The sequence below is a fragment of the Nelumbo nucifera genome, chromosome 6, assembly GCF_055504915.1.
Source record: "Nelumbo nucifera cultivar China Antique chromosome 6, China Antique-T2T, whole genome shotgun sequence".
Taxonomy (NCBI): domain Eukaryota; kingdom Viridiplantae; phylum Streptophyta; class Magnoliopsida; order Proteales; family Nelumbonaceae; genus Nelumbo; species Nelumbo nucifera.
The window spans coordinates 12,649,734-12,662,607 of NC_142654.1; the positions used below are offsets into that span (position 1 = coordinate 12,649,734).

The following is a 12,874-nucleotide window of genomic DNA, read 5'->3' on the forward strand; positions in this document are numbered from 1 at the left end:
TAGGATAAGATTGTGGGCACCATGAGAATTGAGAACAGAACCCATTAAGTAACCAGTCTAAATTTTGGAATAGTAGAAATGAACTGACCTTACTCTCATTACAGATAAGCAACCAGTCTAAAATTCAAAATATGGCCAACTATATGCCAGTTTTATATGAACTCAGGAACGCTGATGAACAGAATGGCTTTAGTTGGAAACAAGGAAGCCATGCATGTGCACGCACAAGAAGAACAGCTGCAAGGTCCCCAGGAGTCACCCACCAACCATTTTAAAATAGAAGTTAAAAAGATCAACCAATTAAAATTAATAATAGCAGATTCCAGACTCCGGATCCAGTGCCTTTGCATTCAAAGCATTTTTTTTTTTTTTAATTCAGTTTTGTTTTGCTTTAACTCTACTGGTTTTATCATATCTTCGGACAGGTTTCTGGTTTGCATTCAAATTTCAAATTAAGCAATGGTAACCCATTGCTGTATTAAATGAATTCAAAACAAAAGCAAACCCCTAATTAATTTCTCAAAGAAAGAAAGAAAAAAAAATTAGGGGTGCAATTTGATGCCCGTTTGAGAGGCTTTTACACAGCGGCTTCTGGCATTGCTTAAGCCAACAAATTTGGAAAGTCGAAAAAAAAAGAAGCCTTACATAAGCCCCCCAAAAAAATCAGGTTTCTGGTGAAGCTACATACTATGTAATTTCTAAGAGTGGCTCAATCAATACAGCTCAATCACCTCCCCAAACGGGCTCTTAGGCCGGACCGTGGTCATTCAAGTCTAATAAAACTTAAAATTCTTTTATTTAAAAGCCAATTTTCATCAATAAAATGACTGGTAATACAAATATAACTTATGTTAAATTTAGAAGTCCAAATATTAGAAGTAATTGCAACTTTGGAATTAAGATTTGATAACATATAAATTAAATTTTGTTTATATGAATAAAAAATTTTTAAAGCATATAACCTAATAGTATTCCTAGAAACTTTTTTAAATTATGGATTTACAGAATTATGTAACCATTTTTTAAGTTTAGTATCTTCACCTAACAAAAATGATTGTTTAGCATGTATAAAGTATTTTGCTAATTATTGCCTCATTCTTTTAGCATATTTAAAAGTACCCCCCTCCGTGCCCAATTTATGTTTGTGTTGTTTCTTCTTCTTCTTCTTCTTCTTCTCATGGGTGAGCAAATGTCAAATGGCCAATACCACCCTTTCTATAATAGCTAAAATCTTTCCTACGTTTTTAGCAAACAACTCTTTTTCCCTTCCCCTAAATCTCCTCTACTTTAAATATTTTCCAAACCGAATTAGTCAACTTAGTGGCCTTCTTTTTCTTTCCCCTAGCATCAGTACCAGGGGTGGAAATTCTGTCAATATCAATAGCATCCATATTGGTGCTAATACTACCATGTTGTGACTAAATATCGTCGACATTGAACATGTTGGGGAATTGGTCTAGGGAGGAGCCGACCATTTTTTTTTTAATTCAAAAAAATAAAAATTAATTTAGTTGCACTTACCTGAATTGTTGGTTCGGAATCCCAACTTGATTTCAACGATTGAAGCCTTTCAACTCCAAGAATCCAAGCCTCCCAAATTGCTAACTTGAGATACTTAAGCTATTGATCAAGCGTTCTTCTTGTTGAAACTTCAATAAAGTTGAGAATTGGAGAATCAGAGAATATATGAGAGATTGAGACTTGAGAGAGTATGAGAAATAAAGAAGATATTAAGAGAATTGTTAAATTGATGTGATGAGAATGGTGGAGGATATGACTATTTGTAAGAATTGAAAATAATTTAATTGCCCAAAATACCCTAAAAACTAGTCATTTTTAGTTGTTGGGAGGGGTATTTTGGTCTTATAAAGTTATTTATCAATTTATCCAAAATGCCCCAAACTAGCTATTATTATATAGCTAGTTTGGGGGGCATTTATGTTATTCTTTCTCCCCCAAAACCAAAATACATTAATACCCCCCTATATAGCTATTTATAGTTGTTGGGGGTATTTCTGTAAAAAACTACCCAAAAAGTTTAAACCGAGAACCATAGGGGTGTACAATCGATCAGTTCGGCTTAAACCGAGAACCTAACCAACTATTCGGTTTTATCATTTCCTTTAATCGAACTGAACCGACCCTAACCGAATTCGATTTGATTTGGTTTGGTTTTCGATTTGGTTGGACCCTGGTTCCACAAAAATGACCATCATTTAATAAGTGTTATTAATGAAAAGTTAAAATGGTCCCAAAACCCAATGGTTTTAATTAATTAACTATTAACTATTATTAATTAAAAGTTAAAATGACTCCAAAGCCCAATGGTTTTAATTAATTAGCTATTATTAATTAAAAGCTAAAATAGGCCCCCTATGGTAATAGGGAATTGACGAATTGGCCATTTTAAAAAATAATTAATGATTAATGACTAATAAACAATTAATATTGAGTCTAGGTTTTAATTAACTATTATTAACTGTTTATTAGAAAATATAATAATTAATTAGCATAAATTATTAAATAAAACATTAATGTTTAACTTAACCAAATAACAGTATTAATTTGGTTTTTGGTTCGATTCGGTTGAAAATTTTAGTCAAATCGAATTGAAACAAAAAACCGAATTGTACCAATAGCCGACCGAATTAACCAAATCGAATTAGCTTATTTGGTTTGGTTCGGTTCAATTTTTGGTTTATCAGTCGAATTTGAACACCCTTATTGGGTCATGCCGATACATAAGCCACAAGCAATACGACGTATCGGCCCGTGAACCTGGAACCCCAGGCCCAGTAACCATCGTGCTGGGCCTGACACGGCACGTAGGCACGCCCGTGTGCCACTGTACCATCGTGCCGTATCGGGCCGCGGGCAGCACGGCCCGATTTAGACCTCCGGTCAAGGAAGGGTTGGATTTTTGTAGAATGGTCGTCTGGACGTGAGGCCCAGACTTGGAAATTATTCGGATTACATAGCAAAGAAAGAAAAACGGGTTGCGTCTCGGCGTCTATGGAAGGCCACAATACATTCTTCTCAGTTCTGACTTCTGAATAGTAAAACATAAGAGGATAGCGGATTTGAGAGAGCCCGGCCGTGGTCTCTCCTTTGCCTCCCCTGGTTTTGGGATCACTCGCTACTCTCTATTGGGTTTTGCCAAAACTTCGATCATAAGAGGTATTTGAGAGCAATTATAGGAGATGGCGGGAGCAAGTAGAAAGATATCAGCTGCATCAGCTAGGGCACATACAAGAAAAGCAAAGCAGTGTAGCTTATTCCGATTTCCTTCAGGTGGGTTTTCTTTGTTTTTCATGTTTCTTTCGATTTTCTGATGTTGCGTCGCATTGAATTCTTGTTTTTTCAGATCAATCTCTTACGTTCTGTCACTGAGCTTCTATCTGATTCGTGGGTTCACTTTCATTTTTAATTTTTTTTTATTAATTTCGGGATATGTCAATCTGTCTGAATTTACCATACCTGTCAGAATATTTGGAAAAGAAGACCCGTTTTGATTTGATGCTAACCTTAGTGTTTTTCCACTTGTTTTCATGCTAATCTGACTCTTTTGAAGATAAATTGATGTCAAATCGCCGAGTTAGGGAGGGATAGAATCTGATTCCAGAATCGCGGTTTCTTTGTTTATTTATTTTTTATTTAATTCTGAGCTAGTGAAGTCGTTGTTTCATATTAATCTAATACTGAACTTCGGATTTCCTCCAACAAAAAATTCAAGGTTCAAGTTACTAGTTATGTAGTTATGATGTAAAATCAACATTTTCAGGTCTGCTTAAGAAAATATCAGTTGTCTTGTTCGTTGGACTTCTGGCATGGGCTTATCAGGCCATCAAACCACCACCTCCGAAGATCTGTGGCTCTCCAGATGGCCCACCTATTACAGCGCCTCGAATAAAACTCAGTGATGGTAGGCATTTGGCTTACAAAGAGATTGGTGTCCCAAAAGATAAGGCCAAGTATAAGATTATCTTCGTTCATGGCTTTGATTCTTGCAGACATCATGCTATACCGATATCTCCGGTTTGTATTTGTTCTTTTGTTATTCTATTCCTTTCTATTCCCACATTGCTAATTCTTTTGGGTTTCATGATATGAAGTCACGTTATATTAATTTCATGGTGGTTTTGTTCCAGGAAGTTGTTGAAGAACTAGGAATTTATGTGTTGTCTTTTGACAGAGCTGGATATGGAGAGAGTGATCCTAATCCAAAACGAACAGTGAAGAGTATAGCTTTGGATATTGAAGAACTTGCTGATCAGTTAGGATTGGGATCAAAGTTTTATGTAATAGGATTTTCTATGGGTGGACAACTGATTTGGACCTGCCTCAAATACATTCCTCACCGGTATGCATTTGTAGTTAATGGATACTTGGATGTCTGCCATCTCCATAGTAGTGTGGCTTCTACTTTATATTCTCATGTGGGAACTTTGATATTGTTAGGTTGGCTGGAGCAGCACTAGTTGCACCAGTTATCAACTACTGGTGGCCTAGCCTTCCTGCCAATTTGTCTAAGGAGGCCTATCAACAGCAACATCCGCAGGACCAATGGGCAATTAGGGTGGCTCATTATGCTCCGTGGCTTACATACTGGTGGAACACTCAGAAATGGTTTCCTGCTTCCAGCGTTATACACCAGAACCCTGATGTTTTTTCTAGACAAGATAAAGATCTCTTATCTAAGCTTTCAACGGGGAAAGAGAGCATGGTATTTATTCTTACACACATCCCCCTTTTAATCTATTTTACCTTCTGACAAAAAGATAATGTCCATAAGAAAAATAATAAACTAAGAATTAGTTACATAGAGAATTATGTAGAGAATCATTGTATGTTTGAAAACACATATAACCTGTCTGCAGGCATGTGTGTCCTTTGTGTTTGCACTGCAAGAGAAAAGATTTGTTCAGTCTATGATCTTAGAGAAATCCCATCAGCACCCTATGTAGTCCATTGGATAGAAAATTTTTAGTGATATTCCTAATTTGAACTTTTTTCTCTGGTGGTAATAATTGTAAATATTCTTTATCTCAGGTACATGATGTCAGGCAGCAAGGTGAATTTGAATCCCTTCATCGTGATATGATGATTAGTTTTGGGACTTGGAATTTTGACCCTGTGGATCTTGAGAACCCATTTTCAAACAATGAGGGTTCAGTCCACTTATGGATGGGAGATGAAGATAGGCTTGTGCCTATAAGTCTACAACGTTACATCGCTGGAAAACTCCCATGGATTCACTACCATGAGTTACCAGGTTCAGGTCACATATTCCCACTGATTCCTGGTATGAGTGATACTATTGTAAGGTCACTTTTACTTGGAGATAAATAGGCTACTTCAGGTACACCAGGCTAGATCATCCTTTTTTAGTTCTTTCTTTTCTTTTCTTTTCTTTTGTATTTGCATGTCTGTATTTCATTTCCTTCTCTTATCAATTTTTGACTTCCATTTAGTGTTCTTCCCATCTTTTTTGATGAGATATGTTTTAGCTGGTATAGCTCCTATATCTGTTGTTGAATGAAAATGGGATGTGAAAATTGATGAGTCAAATTTGATATTTTGTTGTTGTATTGATGAACTCATTTTGATTGATGGCATGGTTATTTTTCTGATGAGAATATTCCACTAAAGATACATGTCTTTACTCTTTACAGCTTATACAGAAACATAGCTGTTGAGCTTAGAGACCCAGTCCATTACTTGGTTTACATAATTGAGGTTTATTATGATCAGTGGGTCAACTTGTATAGGTTCAAGCATTGCCAAATTCTAAGAAGATAGGAAAAGGTTGAGAACCAGTACCTATATCCAACTAAATATCTTCAATCTCATAAAAGAACTCTTACCATTAATTTATTGATCTCTGCTTCTAACCGTTATTTGCCATATGAAGCTGTTTGTTATGCTATGATCAATTATTCTGCTGATTGTTGACTTAGGTGACCTTGATGAGACTTGTTAATTTAAAATGCTGGTGCTGTCTTCTAGCATTATTAACTTAGCTTGCAGTACATATGCTGGATCAGCCTAGAGATGTCATTGGGTTGGGTCTGGTTCAGGACAGGCTGTTCCAGTCCCAAACCAATTAATAATTGGTTGACCCAGTACCTTCCCATTTATTAATCGGAACAATTGGATCTGACCTGATTATACTTGAGATCTATAATTAATCTTTTTTGATAATATAACATTAAATAAAAATGATTATGTTGATACAATCCAAGGAATTGGAGAGTTGTTTTGAAGAGGAGGGGGTGTGGGAGGCATTTAAGGAGATGGAAGGAGATAAAGCTCCCGGTCCTGATGGTGTCACAATAGCCTTTTACATGCGTTGCTGGGAATTTATAAAAGGAATCTACTAAAGTTGTTTGAAGCATTTCATTCTTCTGCAGCCTTAGAGAGAAGCTTAAATTATACATTCATCAATGTGAATATGTGATTCCAAAGAAGAAAGGGGCAATGGAATTGAAAGACTTCAGGCCTATAAGCCTTATAAGATTGTAGCCAAAGTTTTAGCTAAGAGACTAAAGAATGTATTGAGTGAAAAAATCTCAGACAATAAAGGGGCTTTTGTGGACAGTAGGCCGATGGTTGATGGGGTGTTGGTAGCAAATAAGATGATTGATGCTATACATAAAAGTGGAAGGAACGTGTTGTTATGCAAAATTGAATTAGAGAAGGCATACAACCATGTGAATTGGTAGTTTCTTGACTATATCTTGAGGAGAATGAATTTTGGCTCTAAATGGAGGATGGATAAAGGTGTGCATCTCCACTCCCCTTTTTTCAGTTTTGATGAATGTGGCAGCAACTGGAAGCATCAAACGTTCTAGAGAATTAGAAAAGGGGACCCACTTTCTCCATTCTTGTTCATTTGTGTTATAGAGCCTTGAACAAGATGTGGTGAAGTAAGCAGCAATGGGAGGTTCAGTGGAAGGCTTTGTAGTGGGGCGGAGTGAGTGAAAGTGGCATTGCTTCAATATTGCAGATGGTGTTATCTATTGAAGGTGCTAACAATAAAAGGTTATCTTAAGAAATGGATCAATAGAGATTAGAAAACCAATATTTTATACATACTCTTTGAATAGATAACATTGAGTGAGACTCGTATATGATTGGTATTGGTTTCTCAGACATATGCTCAATATGGACAAGTGGGTCCATCAATGGCAGATATAGTTCCAACCCATTCTGGTTAATTGAGATGGATATCCTTTGAAGCTAAATCAGATTGAATTTGGACTTTAGAATATGACCTGTTCTCTTGTCAAACAAATCAAATTTTTCCCAATCCAACTCTCTCTCTCTCCTCCCAAAAATTGCTTTCATGTTCTTTATTCTAACCTCTTTCCAAAAATTTTATATTCTCTCTTTTTCTATGTTATTTGAACCCAAATGCTTCCATTTCATGTTTGAGATACTAGAGTTCTGGAGGGACAAAGACTTAACACTTTGACTTCGGCATGTTATATGGATTTTTTCACATGTTCTAATTCTGTGATGGGATTAAGCATTATACATGCTTGAGGGAATTGTTAATTGAAGCATTTAGTATATGCTAGAAGCAATTGTTATAGTATTATTCTTGATCACAGAAATGATTGAGAAGGGCATGAGATATGCTTGAAGATATGATTGAGAGGGATTGAATCTACAGGCTAACAGGTTTACTGTGTAATATTTGTCATGTCAAGGAGGCATCAATCTGGTGGCTGATGTGGTGCTTTATCTTTGTCAATTAAATATGTTATCTCTTCTGGTTTCTCATACAGGGAAAGATGAGATACTCCTGAGACTGTAAGAACATTCTGAAACAAACAATTCAAAAATCTTCCTGCCCATTTTCCCCTGCTCAAACAAACTCTTACACTGCAAGAACTTTCAAGGAGTGTTTTACAACATGAATGTTCTTGTTTTTATTTGTTTTTAAAACCACCACGTCAGCAAAAAAAAAAAAAGAAAACGTTCTTCAACTGTTTTTAAAAATAAATTTTTGACTGCAAAGATCATATGATTTATTAGACATGATAACAGATTATCAGATGAAAACATGTTTTCCAAACCAGAAACTCAAGAAGATGTTTCCGGTTTTGGTTTTGGAAATAAAGAACACATATACAACCACAGATGTTATTATTATTATTATTATTATTATTTTTTTTGCATTTTGTTTTAAGAACCAATTCTTTTCAAACCAGATGGTTTTTGAACGTATCAGGTGTTACCTACCCCCTAGTCCCCATTGCACTGGATTGGATGATTCAATCTGTAGTCAATCCAGGTCTTACTGCTTTGGATTGGATTGAACCCCCTAATTTAGAATATCAGGTTGGATCTTGCTTCTCAGATCTGTTTGGAAGTCTGTTATACCAGTATACCACCTCCAGGCTGAGTTGGTAAGATTGGGTCAGAGTTTGGGATATTGTTAAGAATTTGGTGGTCGATGGTTGTAAGTTGATTAACCATGTAAGTGAACGGGGACCAATTGAAATGTGGGTTATCCAATCTTCGATTTATTAACATCCTGATCGGCGTGATGGAACTGGACAAAAAATTGTGGTAGTACGCCTGGAATGCCCATGTTTTCTCTCGGCAATAATCAATGGTGGATGCTTCCATTGAACAAGAAATTGATTTTCCAAATAGAAATCAAACCCCCTATTTCATATGCACATTGTCAACAGAAGAGCGCCACCATTTTATCCTTCTATAATTTTCGATTGTCCATGCAGTTTGGGGATTAATAAATGTATCGATGGGTATCTGACAAGCTTTGCATATGCATATGGGTTATGGGGAGTTGGGGACATGGCGGAAATATTTTAAGTATCAATATTTATCGCATTATATCGTGATTATTGTATTGGTATCGAGATTCTTGGGTACGATAAATGGTTCCAAATGTTAATTCCCATCCTCAATTATCTCTTTGCGAATTATCATACTGAAAAGTTAGAAAAATATATAATATTTCTTCTTCGCACAATGTGCAACTTTTTTTTGTATTGTGCATATCAATATTTTAAATATTTTAATAATTTATATAAACTGATAAAGTATTAATATTTAGCATTGGTCATATTATCCAACGTCCAAGATGATGCCTTATCATTGCACCGCTGGCAGCAATGGGTTGTTTTCTGAGAAAACATTGAATTTGGCATTTCTTTAGACCACACTTTCCTGATTTTCAAAGCGTGATCTGATATCATGAAGAAGTGGTTTTAATTAATTAGATGATACCATGATCCCACCATTCTTTTTCTGCTATGGAGGAAGGAAACAAAATAACTAAGTGTTGCTTTAAGAATTGAAAAGAAATAGAGAATTACCATAGCAATGTCAAAACCCCATAGAAGGTTGCATATTATTTTTTTTAAATAGTATTTGTGTTGTACTTGGGAATTCAGCAACCTATGGGACTCCTTTAAGAACAAACTCATACGAGACTCCCATGACGGATTGGCTCAGCTACTAGAAACATTCAAGATTTGCATGTCGGCAATCCATCTTACTCCACAAAGCATAGCATGAAAGAATGTATCTATCCACATATGTGAACTTCCGTGCCAAACAAATTGGTACGTGTCGCACGACTTGGAAATTTTCAGTTTAATGAACTATGGTCAACTGCATGTCATGCAAGTCGGGTATCTTCTCAACACCCACAATCTGAACAAGATCTCCACAAACATTCAACTCAAGTTCCCATCCAACATTGAAATCAATATCATCGAGGACATTGGCACCATATGGAGCTCTGTCACCTCATGTGAATTTTTAAGCCAAATAAGTGGATTTAATTTATATGGTAGTCTTTACAAATTAATATGGGCCTCTATGAGACCAAGGCCCAAGTCTATATAAATATCACTTAGTGGCCCAAGGATCCAAATGTACCAAGTCAAATTGGGCCCATGTCCTATTATAATAGAGTGGTCCCATTGGCAAAATTAAACTCCTACATAATGGTGCATGTATGGAAGTTAAGCCTAACCTAATACACACTCACATGGGATTGGTTAGCAAAGTGGGTTGAAGTGGCAGTCTTCATCATTGGCTATAAATAGCCTTGCCTAGGAAGAAAGAGGTTCCCCTTTTTTTTCACATGCTTGCATTGCAAGAAGCTCTCATAAACCAACATCGAGGATTGCAAGCAACCACAAGCTCCTGCAAACTCCATCAATTTCAAGATCAAGAGAGAAGAAAGAATGAAAAAGATTCTTAGTTTTCTAAAACACACTTAGATTCAAGTTCTCCAAAGAAGATCAAGCCACTACAAAAGGGTCATTCTTAGAGAAGCATCCTTTATAGTCAATCAAGCATGAATCCTAGAGTGAAGAAATCTACATCAATTCTTCAAAAGTATCAAATTCAAAGAAATCTACATCAACACCTTAAGAAATATGAGAAACATGCCAACAACCCTTTGTCTTCACCAAATTCGACTATTAATCAAAAGTTGCTCACGTCATCGAGTAAAAATCAAAGAGAGTTCAATTCCATTGTATTTTATTTATTACAATTTTATTTTTGTAATTTATTTCCATATTTTGTGTTAATCAAAATACACGAAATTTGTGTCAGCACTCGAAAAACGACATCAATGCCAAACACCGCATAAAATGGCCATATATATTTTTTTAAATACTAAGTTTTTAACTACAAAAAGGAGTTAAATCCTTAAAACAAGGAATGCTAAATGCAGCCTAAGTGCACATCTCAAACATGATTTCTATCACAAAAGTACCATTCCATCAGTGACAACATATAAGTATTAAAAATGTTTGAGATGTGCGGATATAAATCATTTTGGAAGCTATAAGCTTTATTGGTAGCATCTTATTAGTAACAAAGCTTTCACTGATATAATAAGAGTTAATACGGTGTATTCATTAATATTGGTTGTATTTAACAAGGTGTACTTCCCATCACATTCAACCAATGCTACATAGTAGGGGTGTTCACAAGTCGGGTTGGACTGGTTTGAGTCATTTTCTTCAAGGCCTAGTTAGTTTATTTATTGACTAAATTGAAATCGACCAGCCTTGAAACAAAACTGACCCAAACATGAAGGGTCGGTTTATCAGTTTAGTCGATTTTTATATATATTTTAAGCTGAAATATCTATTTATATTTAAGTTTATTTCTTTTTAATCTTTATGCAAAACTAAAAAAGAAATATTTAAACCAATTAATTTTTTATGCAAAACCAATTTTTTTGTCAATATATATATACAAAACTAAATTAAATATTATATCATTGCATTATATTTGTATTGGTTTTGCATTTCTAGTTTTTATCATAAATAACCAATTTATTTTTTCAAAAATAAAATATATTAACATTTAGGGTAAAATACAAAAACCTCCCCTTTAGTTTGCCTTTAACAAAATCCTCCCTTCTACTTTCAAAAAAAGCAACAAAAACCTCCCTTCCGTTAATGAATCTAACAGAAATCGTTAAATCAATACTATTTTTTTAAATACCCATTTTAACCCTGTACGAGTTATTCTGTACATCTATTTACTAAAATACCCTTTGTATTTTCTTATTATCCTGAAGAATGGGTAAGGAAGGAACAAAGGAAGAGGGCAACTGGAGAACGAACCAGGAAGAAGAATAGTGAACCTAGAAGAAGGATTTCTTGGTCAGCAGCAAAACCAAGGAACTGCAAAGCCAAAAAGTTTTGTCGGATTTAGGTAAGAGTCGCTTAACTTCTTATAGCGTCGCATGGGAAAAAATGTAAAACCGTTTCATCTCTGTTCTTGGTTCGGTCACACAATCCTATCTTCCATATCTCTGTTCTTGGTTTCTTAATTGGCTCAATCCAGAGAGAGAGAGAGAGAGAGAGAGAGAGAACAGTCTTCGAGAAGAGTTAAAGAGCAATTTTTCTCTTGAAGTAGTGGACGATGAGCTCAAGTTAGGGACCCCCTGGTAGCAAAAAACTGAGGATATTGGTAGATTTTTACATAGATGTCTCAATGAGGGAGAGGTCGAGTGTCAAGATAGCTTCACACATGGACAGAGGCTATTTCTCCTGAGTTTGGCATGCCTAGATGTGAGGGCTTTGTGTTTGAGAGCTAGATTGCTCAGGGAAACAGAATTGTTATCGTTGTTGCTCAGTTTTTTCAACGTCTTTGTTTTTGGGTTGTTCTAATAAGCTCGTCTCACGTTTATTTGTTGATTTCAGTCCTTATTTTGAGTTGCATTATGTAGCTTCTATTCCAGGTCCCTCCCTCTAGGAATCTATTGTAATCGTTTTCTTTTTCTCTTTAATAAATTGTTTTTATTTATTAAAAAAATAGGTCAACTGCTCAATTAACTCCATGTTCGGATCCTAAGAATTCATATCAGCAATGAGGTCTTCAATCCAAATGTAATTAAAAGTTAAGAATTAAAGATCTGTTTGGTTCGTAAAAATGGGGTTTAGAATCGGAATGGGCCATTCCCATTTCCTCCTTGGGAATGAAAATCCATTCTAGCTGATTCCGAATACTAAGCAAAGATTGTGCTCTGTTGGCCATAGAATTAATTTTTATTGACCAAAATGCCTGATTTCATAATCCCCACTATCTTTCATCTCAGAAAGAAAATCCCATATCAGAGGGAATTGCTTGCTATAGCCAAGGATATCTACTAGAATATGGTAGCTTTCCTTGCTATGACTGAAACCCAACAACTTTCGGGCCCAGAGAAAGAACCTGTGAGCAGAAATCCCTAGATTTTTACACCTTTTCAACACCCGTTCAACCAAATTAGCAGAAATCTTGCTTGAGAAACGTTCAAGTGCAGATTCAAGGTCATGATGAATGCAACGGAAATCACTCAACACCCGACATATCTCATTTACAT

General features: G+C 35.6%; 1 protein-coding gene across 1 annotated transcript; it reads left to right on the forward strand.

Annotated features, from left to right (window-relative positions):
• Nucleotides 1-2,949: 2,949 nt before the first annotated feature.
• Nucleotides 2,950-5,630, forward strand: LOC104588419 (uncharacterized). Its single transcript, XM_010246344.3, has 5 exons — nucleotides 2,950-3,291; nucleotides 3,782-4,035; nucleotides 4,149-4,360; nucleotides 4,459-4,723; nucleotides 5,050-5,630. Exons 1-5 carry the CDS (start codon nucleotides 3,201-3,203, stop codon nucleotides 5,347-5,349), a joined length of 1,122 nt encoding a protein of 373 aa, XP_010244646.1. The 5' UTR covers nucleotides 2,950-3,200; the 3' UTR covers nucleotides 5,350-5,630.
• Nucleotides 5,631-12,874: the final 7,244 nt, after the last annotated feature.

Bases quoted from the DNA above. Each gene is read 5' to 3' on its own strand.
- LOC104588419 (XM_010246344.3), top strand. From the start codon at position 3,201: ATGGCGGGAGCAAGTAGAAAGATATCAGCTGCATCAGCTAGGGCACAT. The intron at 3,292-3,781 runs GTGGGTTTTCTT...CAACATTTTCAG, and splicing joins CTTATTCCGATTTCCTTCAG to GTCTGCTTAAGAAAATATCA. The intron at 4,361-4,458 runs GTATGCATTTGT...TGATATTGTTAG, and splicing joins CTCAAATACATTCCTCACCG to GTTGGCTGGAGCAGCACTAG.